This window comes from Suillus plorans, assembly GCF_016647745.1.
Source record: "Suillus plorans strain S12 chromosome Unknown HD556scaffold_5, whole genome shotgun sequence".
NCBI classification, from domain to species: domain Eukaryota; kingdom Fungi; phylum Basidiomycota; class Agaricomycetes; order Boletales; family Suillaceae; genus Suillus; species Suillus plorans.
The window spans coordinates 482,907-498,688 of record NW_024537389.1 but is presented as its reverse complement, the minus strand read 5'-3'; the positions used below and the strand labels follow the sequence as shown (position 1 = coordinate 498,688).

Here is a 15,782-nt window from a genome sequence, read left to right as displayed (position 1 = left end):
CAGATTACGTCTGTCCGTCAGGTGCAGATAGTGGGAAGCAAGCACGACATGTCGATGTCACCATGTCACATTCCTGAAAATCGGCGGACTCGCTACAAGTATCGCAGTAACTTTCAGCGAGCCTGCTGACTCTCACATGTTATCTGTGAATTTAGCCAATGGCCACATGCACTTACTTTATCTTGCGGTTCGTGTTCTCGTACTACAAGCGCTTGATTATGATCTCGTGCGAGGGGCGCCGATTTGAAATCAACGTTATTGGATCTGTTTTGTGGAGCATGAAGATTTCGGATCTCGCCTAGGACATGCGTGTCTTTGGTCTATATTCATGATCAATTATCCAGGGTCATAGAGTTCAACACACAGTGCCACCATATTCGCGCGAAGGGGATGTGATAGGAGCTCTCAAAGGAGGTGATCACGGGCTACTTGGGACAAGAACGCAGTGCTGAACATGCCACGTCGTTAGAGCGATAAGCCCAGCTTTGGGACGATCTAGACGACCTGAAGGGGTATCGTCGCAAAATTAGCGTGGCGCGTAAACATTCTTCGTAACATGGGTGTTAGAGGGTCCTCTAGTTAAAGGGGCGAGAAAAAAATCGAAAATTGATGTGTTCATCGTTGGGGTCAGCGAGCAAGCTAAATTGGCGACAACACACGTGACCAAGAATTGAATTACAAATAGTTCAGCAACGCTGGCGGACGGCCGTGAAAGACCAAAAAAGGCGTTGCAGATCAGTGGGCAGTCCCATCGAAATTCGGCCCTGGTGGAACATTCGATACGACGTTGCCGGATCTAGTAGGAAAGCTGCCAGGGTCTCGTTCTTGATGATCCTTCGAGGGAAGAGACCAATGGTTTGGTCACCGTACAGCGAGCAGCCGCATGTATATATTATGTGATGAGCGCTGGTGATGTGGTGAGTGTAACCCAAGATGAGGTATAGGTTCCGCAACGCGGCGATGAAGGGGCATGCGCAAAAGGCGAGATGATTGTTCATTGGATGACTTGGCACTGGAATTATATGCTTCGACGAACGCACAGGTGCCTGAGAAAGGCATGGTGTGGGGAGCAACGTGTTATACAATTTATTTATTACAAAATGACTGCGGTCAACAGGCCCTGTAGCGATCATGACGTGACGTGGGTGTAACAAGATATGATTACCATGTTCGATTGCTGGCTTTAGACTTTCGGGGACATTGGACTCGGCGGCGAGCACTGCAGGCCGAGGAGCGTGGATTTGGCGGAGATTTAGAGGTAATGATGGCTTGGCCATGGGTATTTCTGGCGATGTGAACAAGGTAGGGTTCATGATCAGGTGAATCAAGCTGAGAAACTACACAATATCCAACGCTCGAGATGATGATATGGCACAGTCCAGTCCAGATAGTTGAGCAACAGCCGATATAGGTTAGGCTGGCTGCGGCAGATAACAAGGATGCTGTTAATATTGGTGTGCTTGATGCGGTTTGTGGGAGCCGTGAATTGGGTGGCATGATGCTGTATTCGATGGCCGAAGACCGCCAGGCTCAACACGATAAATTTTGATGACAATGGCGCATTAATTTAACCATAAACTTCTCATAATATATATATAGAACAATAAACTTTTATACACAATTATATCCAAAAATTAAGTTTTTGACACAATTACTCCAAAATGTTATGCCCCAACTCGGATTTCACCAATGCCATGAGCGGTGACGATGGGGCCTTGCCCGGCGTTGTCCGTAGCGATGGCCACACGTGTGAACATTTTCGTCAACAAGATCCTTGACGACCTCTTCCCTCCCCTCTCTACCCCCAACCACATCCTCCCCCTCCACTGTCCATCACAGCGTCGACACCATGGCGCTCAACCCCGACGCTCTTAACCTCAATTATGACAGTGATGACTCTATGCAGGTTGACTCTGAGAATGAACAAGTCAACAATCATCACACTCCTGTCGATAATGTCCAAGACCCAGACCCAGACCCAGATGCTGATGGCGATGCAGAGGACATCGATGACGCTACCTCTCTCGCTATTGCTGGGCCATCCTCCTACACCCCAAAAGGCTCCGTAAGTCTCACATATCATATGTTAGTAATTCCAATTTTATTCAAGGTCATCTACATTTTTAAAGGATGTCGAAGAGTCGGTATGTTATTTATCATCTCTTTTCCTTCCGAGAACGTTGAGCATTGTACCCAAGGGGTACGAAGATAACGTCGAGGAGGACGAGGAGGACGAGGACGATGGCTCCTATGCAGATGACGAGTACGGTAAAAAGAAAGCTCCGAAGAAGAGAAAAAAGAAATCACAGCCGTCATCGTCGGCACCAAGACCTAAAGGTGTGCACCCTGTTTCCACGGTGGAGCTCGCGCTTAGCTTTTGTACAGCCATCTCCCGGAACAACGACTCAGATTCAGATTCAGATTATGGGTCTAGATCGAAGAAGAAGAAACGGCCTCGTGTTTCTGGAGACGAAATCCGCGTCTCCAGTCGAGGCGGCAAGATTCCCAATTATACTGATGATGTCCAAGCTCTCGCTGAGCTATCAGAAGAGGATGTCGATCAAGGGTACTATGTCGATCCTACCGCGCAGTTCAAAGAGGAAGATGAGATCGAGTCTGTCTTGAGTCATTGCAGAGATGAGGGCCGCGAAGACGATCCTGAGGATATCTGGTTTGATAATGTTGTAAGTCCCAGAATTATCTTGGGCAAGCAGATTGTTGTTGACATGTCTCAAAGCGTTTTCATATCAAGTGGAAAAATTTCTCGCATTTGCATAACACTGATGAGACCTACGAATTTCTCAAACGCTTCAAGGGCCTCAAGCGTGTTGACAACTATATCAAAGCTTACAAGATGTACCAGTCTCGCCTCAGTGCACCAGGCATCTCTCAGGAAGATGCTGAGGCATTGCTTCTTGAAAAAGAACGCGAAAAGGAGGAGCTCGAGACCTATAAGGTCGTCGAACGCATTGTCTCGCACCGCGACGGTGCAGAGGGCATGACAGAGTACTTTTGCAAATGGACTGGGCTCAATTATGAGCATTGTACATGGGAAACGCAGGAGGAAGTGCGCCCTATCGCCAAGGCCCAAATTGAGGCGTATCGACAACGAGAGGTTGAGGCAAAGTTCCCTTACAAGAGCATTAATTACGCGCGTAACCAGCGGCCATCATTCCAGAAGATTGAGAAGGATCCTGACTACATCACCTCGACGGGTGGTGAGTTGAAGGACTTCCAGCTCACTGGACTGAACTGGCTGGCGTATTTGTGGAGTAAAGGCGAGAACGGCATCCTTGCCGATGAAATGGGTCTCGGAAAGGTACATTGGATTTTTTTTGCCTTTCAGAATGCTAAAACATTGTGCGCAGACCGTACAGACAGTTTCTTTCCTGTCCTACCTCTTTCATGAAATGCACCAATACGGACCATTTCTTGTAATCGTCCCGCTTTCCACTATCACTGCCTGGCAATCGCAGTTTGCGGCGTGGGCACCTGATCTGAATGTCATCACCTACATAGGAACCGCTCCTGCACGTGAGGTCATTCGGACGTACGAATTCGGTCCCTCCAACAAACGACTGAAGATGAATGTCCTGCTGACGACGTACGAGCTTACTCTAAGGGACGCAAAGGAGCTTGCGGACATCAAGTGGCAGGCGCTTGCTGTCGACGAGGTGAGATAGAAGTGCAGAATGTCTTAGAATAGTCACTGATGGCCGTTTCAGGCTCATCGGCTCAAGAACTCAGAAAGCCAGTTGTATGAGGCTCTGAGGTCCTTCCCCGCTGCGTCGAAGCTATTGATCACTGGCACGCCACTGCAAAACAATGTCAAGGGTGCGTGTTAATACGACTGAGTTTTGGCGATTTTTGCTGACGCCGCATCGCGTGCAGAGTTACTTTCATTGATGCACTTCCTGATGCCTGAGAAGTGTACGTTCTGTGCCGTATTTTTATCATTGTCGCTGTGGCTGAGGAGATGTTTATAGTCGCTTTGACCAACGAATTCGACCTTAACGACGCGGACCACGAAGCCAAGATCAAGGAGCTGCATCAACAACTCGAGTCACTCATGCTCCGCCGACTGAAACGTGATGTCCTTACTTCCTTGCCTACAAAGAGTGAGCGCATCCTTCGAGTAGAAATGTCTGCCTTGCAGACGCATTTCTACAAGAACATCCTGACAAAGGTAGGCTTATATTTGACTGGCTATTAACTCTCGCTAATCCTCGTCCAGAACTTCCAGGGGTTGGTGAAGAGTGCAAATGGGAACAACAACATCAGTCTTCTGAACATTGCCATGGAGCTCAAGAAAGCTGCGAATCACCCTTATCTCTTCGACGGTGCCGAAGTGCGCACTGATGTTAACGATGACACTCTCAAAGGCCTTGTCATGAACAGCGGAAAGATGGTTCTCCTTGACAAGCTCCTCGCACGCCTTCGGCAAGATGGTCATCGTGTGCTCATCTTCAGTCAAATGGTCCGGATGTTAGACATCTTGAGTGATTACATGAGTCTTCGTGGGTACCCACATCAACGTCTGGATGGCATGGTCGCGTCAGATGCGAGGAAGAAATCAATTGCGCATTTTAATTCACCCGGATCGCCTGACTTCGCCTTCCTGTTGTCAACCCGTGCAGGCGGTCTTGGTATTAATTTGGAGACCGCCGATACTGTCATTATTTTTGATGTATGTGGGTCATTGTGTGACATACGTATGATTGACGTCTTTGCAGAGCGACTGGAATCCTCAAAACGACTTGCAAGCCATGGCACGTGCTCATCGTATAGGGCAAAAGTCCCATGTCAGCGTCTACCGTTTCGTCAGTAAGGACACAATGGAGGAGGACGTTCTCGAAAGGGCCAAGAAAAAGATGGTGTTGGAGTATGCCAGTGAGTAGTAATGTCTTGATCTAACCCACTTTGATCTCACCTATATCATGCTAGTCATCAATCAAATGGACACTTCGCAGGCACATCTGAGCTCTAACCCAAAAGGCGAGAAGGTCAAGGATTCCACGAAGCCTGACAATCTTAGCAAAGACGAGCTCACCGCAGTTTTGAAATACGGTGCTCAGAAAATGTGAGTAACGGTGTTCCCCTGGTCAGGCGCTCCGCTAACCCTATTTCCAGGTTCGACAAGGACGACTCGCAACAGAACCAGAAGCTTGACGAGATGGACCTTGATGATATTCTCAACCGCGCCGAGGACCATGAGACAATGGCCGCTGGCGGCGATGGCGGTGCCTCGCTTGGTGGTGAAAGCTTCCTCGCTCAATTCGCTGCCGTGAGCGACGTAAAGAATGACATGAGTTGGGAGGACATTATACCCATTGAGGAGCGGCACAAGTTTGAGAAAGAGGAGGATGAGCGGAAGGCTGACGAAGTGGTTGCGGCGGAACTCAGGGATCGCAAGCGCACCCATGCACCTGTGTCCTATGAGGGCATGGACGTCGATCATCCTGCACCAGCGCCTGCTCCGAAGAAACTCAAAATCCCAGGACCCCAGAGAAAGACTGCTAGTCAAAAGGCCATGGAGCTTAAAGAGCGAGATGTCCGCGTTCTTATTCGAAGTTTGCAGCGTTGGGGCGACATTCGTCAGCGTTACGATGTTATTGTGAGTATATTTTTGTTTCTCACAAATCAGAGCTCACAAGCCTCGTTTCCTCTGTAGGTCAATGAATCTAAACTTGGCGACAAGCACAAGGCCATGATCATGGACGTCTCCGACGAGATCATCGAAGTTTGCACGCAAGCTGTCGAGCAGAATAACCAAGAAAAGCGGGAACGTATGGCGGCAGGGGAGACCCTGACTAATGCCCAGAAGAGCAAGGCCGTCCTGGTTACTTTCCGCAATGTCGGAAACATCAATGCGGAGACCGTGCTATCACGGTATCGCGACCTTCGCATTCTGAACAATATTTTGGGCGAATTGAGTACGGAGGAGCTCTACAATTGGTCCATTCCGATTGAGAACATCAGGCCGACTCTCAACTGGTCTGGGCGGTGGGGACCGCAAGAGGATGCGATGCTTCTTGTTGGCGCCTTCATATATGGGTTCGGCAACTGGGAGGCCATGGCGAAGGATGTGCGGCTAGGTCTCCAAGGCAAATTCTTTTTGGAGGAAGGCAAGAAGGGGGAAGACGCGACAACTCGGCCAATTCCCAATGCTATTCACCTCGTCCGGCGAGGTGACTTCCTCCTTGGGCTACTTCGCGAGCATGATGAGAAGCTACGTTCGTACGAGAGCTCTTTACGGAATAAGGGTCATTTGAAGGGTTCGGCCACTCCTCCCCCAACAGCTGTGGCGTCGTCGTCATCATCACCTCCGATCGGCCGGAAACGGCGCGCGGAGAGCGAGGCTGTGGCATCCATCGATGATGGTGGAGCGAAGCGACGCAAGAGACGGCCTACTCCCACATTCACCGACTCCGAATCGTCAGACGAATGGTAAGTCTCGTGCTAGACTATAAGTAATTGTGGATCCTGACGCAATTTTAGCCCATCGATGGATGAGGCTGCGACGAAAGAAGAGTTGAGACCAGTCAAGAAGCAGCTGGTAAGTAGTTCCTTGTGATGTTCGAACCACCGTTAACTCTTTGTGTAGAAACAACTGAAGTTGTCTGGCGAGGACATGCCTCGCGACGACAAAGTTGCCATTCTCAAGGATTCGTTAGCCGCTATTGGACGACGCATCGAGATTGTTCTTCAGAATAAACAAGCCGCTGGAGAGGACCGAGAACGATGGCGTCGACATCTCTGGGCGTGAGTACGAAACCTAGACTAGCTGTATCGATGTTCATCTTTGACCGCAGTTTCGTGACACTTTTCTGGCCCAAGAAAGTCAAGGCGTCGAAATTGGAGGACATTCATGCCAAGATGGTGATGAAGGAAGCTGCACCACGAGCGTCTGCGGAAGCCTCGACGTCTGCTAAGAAGCCTCGGCCCATCACAGGTGGTAAGAGCAATGGCACACCATCTACCACGACGAAGGCCAATGGCAAAGCCCATCGATAGTACTTCATTAATATTTTACTCATACTCACTCTTGTGCTTTGGATCTTACCCCCGTTTTTGCTTTCACGCTCTCTGGCTATCACAATTAACTTTTTTTAAGTCAGGTTGCAATATTCCACGATTCCTTTATCCTTTATGATGCATGTATCAAATTATCAATTACATTCTGGACCGCGATGAAATTTTGATTTCTGCGGTTCCCCATTACAGCAAATTAATGAAGGGCTGCACTTGACAAAAATACAAGAATTGATTTCATAAAACGTCTCACGTGCACCCTCCCTCTTTTGCCAAATCTTGTCAACTTTCCTCGATATCCATCCGTCCGAGCCTCCAGAACTGCGCCAACTTTCTAAAAGTTTCGGGCTCTTGGAACAATGTATCATAACCCCTGCGAAGACTGGGTTTATTTTCGACATGGTGGCTAGCGCTGTTACCATTTGCCATTATCATTCGAGACATTTGCTTCCCATGCTGATACTGTTACACGACCGTCCCTACACTCGCTGGACGTGTATCACTTACGTGCAGGATGAAGGAGCCTGCATGAAAAAGGGGGCTGATGTGTGGAAGAGATCCGTGCCATAGCTGGCACGACAGCGTGGTAATACACAGCTAATGCAACGGTTCTGTTGCCCCACAACATCTGTTCAATCTCATTCCTGTCAAAGTTCACAGCTACGCTCTCCGTCCCTTAGCTTGTCCGTTTTCGACCGTTCCGATTTGACTTAAATACTGTCGTTAGTCATGGCGTTAGGGCAGAGTGTTTGAAACCCCCAAATTGGAGACTTTCAAATCCGCGTTTGAACGTCCCTCACGCGCCAAGTAGTCAGCAACCCTGGTGACTGGTGAGCGCCTGCATAGATTAGATTACGGAAGTTCAACTAACACCAATGTCCCCGAAGCACGCTCCTCGTAGGCTAATGCAACATGTTGGGGTTGCTTGACATAGCCAAAAAAGCGTATCTCAAAGTATGGCCTACGCGGCCTGCCAGTGCACAGACAACACAACCGGCGCTAATGCGTACGATAGAAGGGCACACAAGTAAAGTGAAGGCAGTCGCGGTCTTCAATGACAATCGACGGGTCGTCACTTGTTCATCAGTCAGCACCCTGCAAATTTGGGATGTAGAAACAGGAGCATCGATTGGAGGACTATTCGAGCCAGAGGGACGCATCATAGGTGGCAGTGTGCGATCACTCGCCGTTTCCCCAGATGACAGGCTAATCGTCAGTGCTGGATCTTACGGTATCGTCATCTGGGACGTCAAGAGAATGCAGATGCTCTATGAACTGTGGTCAATGCCGGTGAAGTCGGTGTGCTTCTCGCCTGATGGCAAGAGACTCGCAGCTGGCGGACCGGGCGATGATGAGGTCCATATATGGGATACAAAGACTTGTGATGTCTTGGCAAGCTGTAGACGGAGGCCAAGACGTCGCAACCTTTCAGATCCTGCGGTGTTAGGAGTAGCATTCAGTCCAGATGGACTCAAACTGGCGTGTGCATCATCGAACGGCTACATTGATGTTCGGCGCACCGATAACCTCAGGCGACTTTTCCGGTTTTACGCTGAGCCACTAGCAGTATCCTCGCCAGTTCGAGGCATCGTGTGGTCACCTGATGGCCAGCAACTTGTCTCCATATCACATAATAAACTTCAGTTCTGGAACTCGTCGAATGGACACCAGATCGGCCAAGCTTCCGGTCGCAAGCGCTATAACTCACTCGCCATATCCTCTGATGGCTCCTTCATTGCCACTGCCTCGAACGACAAAACCGTGCGGCTGTGGTGCACAAAAACACACCAGCAGATAGGAGATGCCCTCAACCACACCGTCGTGGCTACCTGCGTTGCAATTTCTCCCAATGCAGAACTGCTCGTGAACGGAGGCAAGGATGGGAAGGTTCGGGTCTGGCTGGTCGAGAACGTACTTTCCACAGCGATGCAGCTAGATTCTTCGTACGACTCCTACTGGGCGCACTGGGCGCTCGGACGAAATCTTTATCGAGGAACCCTTTCTGACGCAGAAAAGGTGCAGATGACACCCATCATTGTCCTAGCAACTGTGCTGACACTGCTGATCCACAGGTCATTGAAAACAACCCCTCATCACATCTTGGGTACGAGATGAAGCATAAAGCGCTCCACACGGGACAACGCTATGACGAAGCAATCGAGGCCTTGGACAGCATGCTCTCCAAGCTGAGTGATACACCCGACCCACAGATACGACGTAAGCCCTGAAGAACTCACCCGCTAAATTGAAGATTATTTACTCGTTTTGCAGAGCTGCATCGGAAGTATGTCAAGCAATCCAAAGTAGATGATGCTATTCGAAGAGCCGTTCACACTCGTTTGGAAAGTGCCCCACTTCGTCTACTCGAGACATCCACCGGATATTTATGCGATCGAGAGGCACAAATAAGAATCTTCATGAAAAGTACGGAGTACAAGAAGCTTTTGTATGCGTCAATGATGCGTGCGCCCCTCAACATGGAGCTCATCAACAAGGCGGTCGCGAAGTTCTTCAGTTGGGTCATGTTATCACATAGATGGGACCGCAGGGAGCCGTTGCTGCACAACATCCAAGGCAGGGTCGTATACGAGTTGAACGGAGTTGGCGGCATAGAGAAGCTGCAGAAGTTCTGCAACAAGGCTCGCGATCTGGGCTATCGTTGGGCTTGGAGTGATACGTGCTGCATCAACCAGAACAACAATGTTGAACTTCAAAGATCAGTCAACTCCATGTTCGTTTGGTATCACCAATCAGCTCTTACGATCGTCTACCTGTCAGATGTCCCACCTTCGGCGGAGTGGGGCGCACTGGCAAACAGTGATTGGAATACACGAGGATGGACGGTTCAAGAATTCCTTGCTCCTCGAGTTATTCTCTTCTACCGTGCAGATTGGACCCTCTATCTCAATGACCACTCTGGTAACCACAAGAAGTCTGCCACTATTATGCAGGAGTTAGAGAATTCAACAGGCATAAACACACGAACCCTCGTCGCCTTCCGTCCGGGGATGAGAGATGCCCGCGAGAAGCTGAAATGGGTGTCAACGCGTGTCACCACGTTACAGGAAGACATCGTATACTCGTTGTTTGGTATTTTCGGTGTCCACTTACCTGTTATATACGGTGAGACGAAACAAAACGCGCTCGATCGACTCTTGCAGGAGATTGTCGGTCGGTCGGGCGACATTACCGTCCTGGACTGGGTCGGAAAAGCATCCGATTTCAATAGCTGTCTCCCAGCTGATGTTACCTCGTACAAAGCTTTAGCATTCACATTGCCATCTCTACCAGGGGACGAGATGCGGACATCTGTCTCCATGCTGCGAAATACTGTGGCTGTGGAGTTAGCTTCGAAACTGTATACCCTGCTCGACAACCTCAGTGTCCCTCGTTTCACAAACTACAGATTGCAACTGCCTTGCATCGCATTTCCTGTCACAAAAGTCAGACAGAGACACGATCAACACGGGGGGATATATTTCACTTATGACATCGAGGCAGATGGGCTTCAAGACCTGTTGATCACCTCAGAAAACACATTGACTCAATTCTCGCCGGCACAGCCCACCCCACAGAAATTCTTCATCATCCGTCCGTGGGACCGCCATGATTTCGGGCTGCCTGATTTCTCGGACGATGCGCAGAGGGTGCTGGAGTCCCCACTCCCATCGCAGTTAGATTCACCCGACGAGTCTCTCGGAGAAAACGAACCAAATGAGATGGACGCTCATTCGCGAGCGTTGAGGTTAATCGTTCGCCTCGGACAACCTTTTGCTGCACTGTTGGTTGCGCAGCAGCGTGGTTGGGAGTACAAGAGGATTGCGTCGGATCACCGTATCATGGCATGCGTCAAGGACATGGCTTCGATTGAGAATATGATGGATGTCAGGATGCTAGAGATGCTGTAGTTGGAAGAATGGAAGGTGGTCCGCGGTAGTATTTAAAGTTAATGAACGGGGTGCTTTGTAGATATGTTGTTGATCCTCTAAGTTGATCTGTCCTTGCTCCGCCGACTAGGATGATGCCTGGTTTTTGGTGCCGCCGCTATTGGCACGATTTGAGGCTGAATGGGGGAGGATGAATAATTTCCTCAAGGTGCTTCCAGTAGAAAATGGGGCCAACATCACTCGTGTTGCCGGCCCGACGGACCCTGTACGACTTACACACCTACACGTATACACTGTAATATATACATCTACCACACGCTAACACGGAACTTTATGTATGCATACATGTTACTTAGACCAGACAAATTGAAATTGCAACCAAATTGCAACTAAATCTCTGACCAAGAGGACATTTGATTTTCTGAGACGGCTCTGCACTGTGCCAAAAAAAGAACAGATCTAATGATACAAAGAAGTCCTAGAAAAGCCCCCAAGTAAATGAAGCAAAATAGGCGGTGACGGTTGCAGGATCGTAATGTGATCTCCTTACAACGTCAGGTCTAGCATCTAAGAAGGAGTATCTTACTTACTCGTACTCGTACTCGTCATGTCATTATCGTACTTGAAGACGCATTGCGGACTTCAAGGTCCCAGAACTTTGCCTCCGATGCCTCCTTGGAACATCTACTGTAACCGTGGATTGCCTATCAATCACAACCTCCTGGGCTGTTTGTCGAGAGTGATTTGTATGCCGATCGACCTGATGTCTGTTTGAGGGTTGTGGAGCAATCGCGGCAACAGCGTCAGGCTGCAGCTGCAGCTGTTGTTTCATCGCAGTCACTAGAAAGCCATTCCATTGAACATGCAATCGAAAAGGTGGATGGATGTGTCTCACCTTCAAGGAATTTCGCATCCGCTTCCCGAGTGAAACTCTGCGTGAGAGCAGTGTACCGTTTCACCTGCCAACTCATCTGAGATACCCGCGCAAAGTTCCCCTGCGACTCAGCCCACTTCTTTTCCTCCTTGAACCGCCTCCGCTCACTATCCGCTAACGACGCCTTTGCGCGTAGCATCGCCAACTCCCGTTCAGGCGGGCTCATGGTGTGGTTGGGATCGATGCTAGAAGTGGATGTCAGCGAAGGTGGCGCGCGCCATCGCTGACTTGGTTCGGTTTTGCGGGAGCGCGGTGGTCGACTGGGGGGTATCACTTGGTACTCGGTGCTAGACTGGAATTTGACGAGACGCTTTCGTTTTGAGGTATATGTGCTCTCTTTGTCGTGAATAGAGTCTCCGTGAAAGTCATAAAAGTATCCGTCCTCGATGAGTTGCGATAGGATGTCGGTGACTAGGACACCAAGGGCGACACCGAGCAAGGTGGTCGCGCACCTGGAGACGTCCTGGAGCATCATAAACTCGATGACGAGTTTGACAGCGATGCCGAATGCAACGACGAACGCGAGATCAGAATATTCCATTAAAGTATAATATAGTGCGACGCCTTGGACGACGCCGAGAAGGATGACATCGCTGATGACAGCCTCGTCAGCACTGGCATCAGCAGTGCTCGAGAACTTGTTGAGAGCAATGCGTACGCCCAGACCAAATAATAGAGCAGGCGCTGTTGAGAATGTCATGGGAAAGACTTAACAGTCATATAAATGACGGCGTCCCGACAGCTTTAGTATTCGCTTATTGTTCGACTTCGTGTGAAATACATAGACCCAAACGTCGTTCGACAAATACAAAACTCCAAAGAATATGCTATAAAGAATAGAAGAAAGCAAGGAGAAAGCAAGGTAAAATACATTATCGCGTATATACATCTTCGCTGTCCACGTAGTTTGCCATGGGATCTTCAGCGTTCCGGCGCGTCATTCGATAAGCCTCTGCAAGATGATAGGCCACATCAGAAGGCGTCCAATCGCAAAGTATGGAAAATTAAACACATACCGAGCTCCTCCTCAGTAACATCGCGGCTACCGCTCTGCAAGCCTTTTATCTTCTTGCTAGATCGATCATCATCCTTGTCTCCCCTGACTTTCCGCTTCTTCTCCTCACTGATGGCCTCCGCTAACCGATCCTTATCGAGAGAGACGTCCCCTTCGCCTACTCGCTTCTTCGAGTAATTTTGGTCTATTCGGGCTCTCACCTCGTTGTCCTGGGCAGAGGGCTCTGATTGAGCCTGTGATGATGCAAGCAAGGCTTGGGCTGTCGAAGCCTGTGTAGCTTCCTTGCCCGCTTCACCAGCGCAATATGAGATGTGGATGGTCGAATGACAGCATGCATAGCCCCAGGTACTGCTTGAAAGGTCGTACCACGAGCCCCATACATACGTATGATTATTAACGTAAACTAAAACTCGTGTTAATACCACATCTCACAACTATCAGAAAGTAGAAGCTCACCATCTTCTGGATACTTTGACCGCGTTTTAGCACGTTCTTTCCCTTTAATAACGTGGCCAGTCCGCGAATATTCGACATAGTTTTCCGTTTGCCCATTTATGAGCTCCCTTGGCACATGTTCGAGGTACTCCTCGCCACCATACTTTGCCAGGATGCTGACTTTGTTGACGTCCTTCATCATCTCTTTCTTCTCCTTGAATTCGTGATGAAGAAGTTGACCTTGAGTGGGATTGGCGTTGAGATGAACATCATTCCCTCGAGCTGCCGCTTGCCACGCGAAAAGCTGCAGTTCTTGAACTTCAGGAGCCTCGCCAGAGAACCGAAAGAAATTGTCCCCAGCAAATTTCGCCTGTCATAGAGAACAATTAGGGCTGAGTCGAGGAAGGAAGCGTGAACGCATACCTCCTCTGCAGGCACATTCTTCATGGGAGCGTCACGCATTGAGCGAGTCTTTGGATCGTAGTATGCACTCTCTGGGTCCAAGTTTATGAGATATTTAGCGGTATCTTCTCTGATGCGCAGATTCCGAACTGTAATGCGAGTTTTTGTGTCGAGTTTTTGTCCTACAGCATCGGCAGCATCGGCATATTTGTCGTCGTCGGCGTCTTCCTCATCGCTCGAACCAAAGTCAAGATCGGCTTCCTTTCCCTCCTTCTTTCCAGCTTTCGCCAGCTTCCGTACCGCAGCCAAATCCGTTGTTGTTTGGTTGTCAATCTCTTCCTCCCTCAGTTTCTGACGTGCTGCCTCGACAGCTTCGTACTCCTCATAGATTTTCTTGTGCTCTGCAGGATCATACCCGTTCCACCTATCCCTCTTCGCATCAAATCCCGTCGCTACGTCATGTATGATCTCGTCCGCCTGAATATTCTTGTTCGTGAACTTTGCCCCCTTCTTTCGAGGACGCTCGAGACAGTCCTGCTTCTTGTGGGTCAATGCGCCGCAATTTTCGCATGCGCCTTTTCGGTACTTCTTTGCAGCAGGTCCTGCCTTTGCACCACGGTCATACCAGTTGTCGAGTTTGTCTGCAGAGCGATCGTCGAATGGCCGACGTTGATGGCTTAGTGACGGTGCGCCGGTGTCAAGATACCACGGAGCTTGCGAGATGTATTCTGTGATGGAGAATAAGATTAATCGATAAATAAGTCTATATGATATAAACTCACGAGGAATGTGAGGGTTGATAGGCCGTCCCTCCTCGTCTAGAGCTGCAGGAGCAGTTCCGGCTTTTCTGGCAGCATCGAGGTCCTTTTGGCGTCGAAACTCCTCACGGGAAAGCTTTCCGACAGCTGAAACAAGACAATTTGAGATAAACTTATTTCTCAGATAGTTTTACATACCTGAAGATGAAGCCATTTTGTTGCGACCTTTAATGGTTCGTGAGGAATACCTCAATGAAAGTGCCCTGTACGTCGATATCTTACAAATTCATTATGGAAGTAGTGTCTCACGCTATTCATGGCCACCATCCTACACCGAAACCCGATAAAGTGCGAGTTCATGCATTGTTCTAACTTCTTACTGCCTCAAACTTGATAGCTTGAATGTTCATGTGTTCCCGACCACTTCTCTGTTACCCCGTCAAGTTCCACCAATCGCCGATCCTCGACCCGCAGATATTCGTTGGGATGACTCGTCAGTAACTTTTCACCGATATTCTCTCGACCGCGTGCATCTTCCGCAACTAATGGTACATACAATTTTTAAATTGAAGCTATATGCAACGATTGATCACAGTCATGTCACGTAGGATAGCAAAGTTGGCGCAACTTTTCTTGATCGTGACTCCAGCTCGACACTCGAATGTAATATACTGCTGCTGATGCTACGATTAATTCACGACATGCCTTGCATGCCTTCTTCCGAAAATGTGTCGGTAAGGACACAACAAAGTCTTGTGGAACAAGGTTCCTGCCGGCGAAGCTCGGCGTGAAAGGAGGATATGGCAATACCGGCAATGCACTCTTATACATCTGATTCCATTAGACCTATAGTAACTGTAAGTTAGCCGACGTTTTATGGAGCTTACCGAGTTTTCAGGAAAACACCTTCAAGAACGCCACTGATAATATAATATGACAGCTGTCATATTTTAAATCTTGATGCCCCTGGGGAATTTCCAACAAGGGTACCGGAAACTAGTTTCCAGCTTTGCGCAATGCTGTCTTCCCAGTTCATTTAATGGCTTTTACTTTGTGATCCAGTAAGTTTATTGTCTTTGGCGTTGATATTTTTCTAGTTCACTGTTTTGTGCAATACTACATGACTGCCGCATTCCAATATCCATCGCAGACCTGCAGGCAGAATTGATTTCTTATGGCGTGGCCAGCAGCCGTCCTAGTGGCCTATTTCTCTCTAGCACATATATGGAATACAAAGGTCAAGGTTAGCACATCAGGCCTCAACATTCACTCTCCTACATAGCACTGCCGCATTGCTGATTTACTACCACGCAGGTGAT

At 49.0% G+C, this 15,782-nt stretch overlaps 4 protein-coding genes across 4 annotated transcripts; 2 read left to right on the top strand and 2 right to left on the bottom strand.

Annotated features, from left to right (window-relative positions):
• Window positions 1–1,638: 1,638 nt before the first annotated feature.
• On the top strand, window positions 1,639–7,277 carry HD556DRAFT_1332512 (SNF2 family N-terminal domain-containing protein). The gene is made up of 17 exons (XM_041301805.1): window positions 1,639–2,065; window positions 2,130–2,144; window positions 2,199–2,337; window positions 2,386–2,684; window positions 2,738–3,319; window positions 3,369–3,674; window positions 3,726–3,834; window positions 3,892–3,930; window positions 3,987–4,186; window positions 4,235–4,687; window positions 4,734–4,890; window positions 4,945–5,080; window positions 5,131–5,614; window positions 5,672–6,447; window positions 6,499–6,556; window positions 6,605–6,762; window positions 6,813–7,277. Exons 1-17 carry the CDS (start codon window positions 1,850–1,852, stop codon window positions 7,012–7,014), a joined length of 4,329 nt encoding a protein of 1,442 aa, XP_041165687.1. The 5' UTR covers window positions 1,639–1,849; the 3' UTR covers window positions 7,015–7,277.
• Window positions 7,278–7,745: 468 nt separating this feature from the next.
• HD556DRAFT_714568 (WD40-repeat-containing domain protein) lies at window positions 7,746–11,331 on the top strand. Its single transcript, XM_041311389.1, has 4 exons — window positions 7,746–7,862; window positions 7,920–9,048; window positions 9,105–9,249; window positions 9,304–11,331. The coding sequence occupies exons 2-4, from the start codon at window positions 7,945–7,947 to the stop codon at window positions 10,938–10,940; spliced, it is 2,886 nt and encodes a 961-aa protein (XP_041165686.1). The 5' UTR covers window positions 7,746–7,862; window positions 7,920–7,944; the 3' UTR covers window positions 10,941–11,331.
• A 201-nt stretch (window positions 11,332–11,532) lies between these two features.
• HD556DRAFT_1227991 (uncharacterized protein) lies at window positions 11,533–12,553 on the bottom strand (the record flags this gene model as incomplete). Its single annotated transcript, XM_041297199.1, has 2 exons — window positions 11,533–11,759; window positions 11,782–12,553. The coding sequence occupies 2 exons, from the start codon at window positions 12,551–12,553 to the stop codon at window positions 11,533–11,535; spliced, it is 999 nt and encodes a 332-aa protein (XP_041165685.1).
• A 41-nt stretch (window positions 12,554–12,594) lies between these two features.
• Window positions 12,595–14,751, bottom strand: HD556DRAFT_1332502 (Pre-mRNA splicing Prp18-interacting factor-domain-containing protein). Its single transcript, XM_041301804.1, has 6 exons — window positions 14,662–14,751; window positions 14,488–14,610; window positions 13,727–14,433; window positions 13,325–13,673; window positions 12,870–13,271; window positions 12,595–12,805 (listed from the first exon to the last, which is right to left on the bottom strand). The coding sequence occupies exons 1-6, from the start codon at window positions 14,675–14,677 to the stop codon at window positions 12,726–12,728; spliced, it is 1,677 nt and encodes a 558-aa protein (XP_041165684.1). The 5' UTR covers window positions 14,678–14,751; the 3' UTR covers window positions 12,595–12,725.
• Between the last annotated feature and the right edge of the window lie 1,031 nt (window positions 14,752–15,782).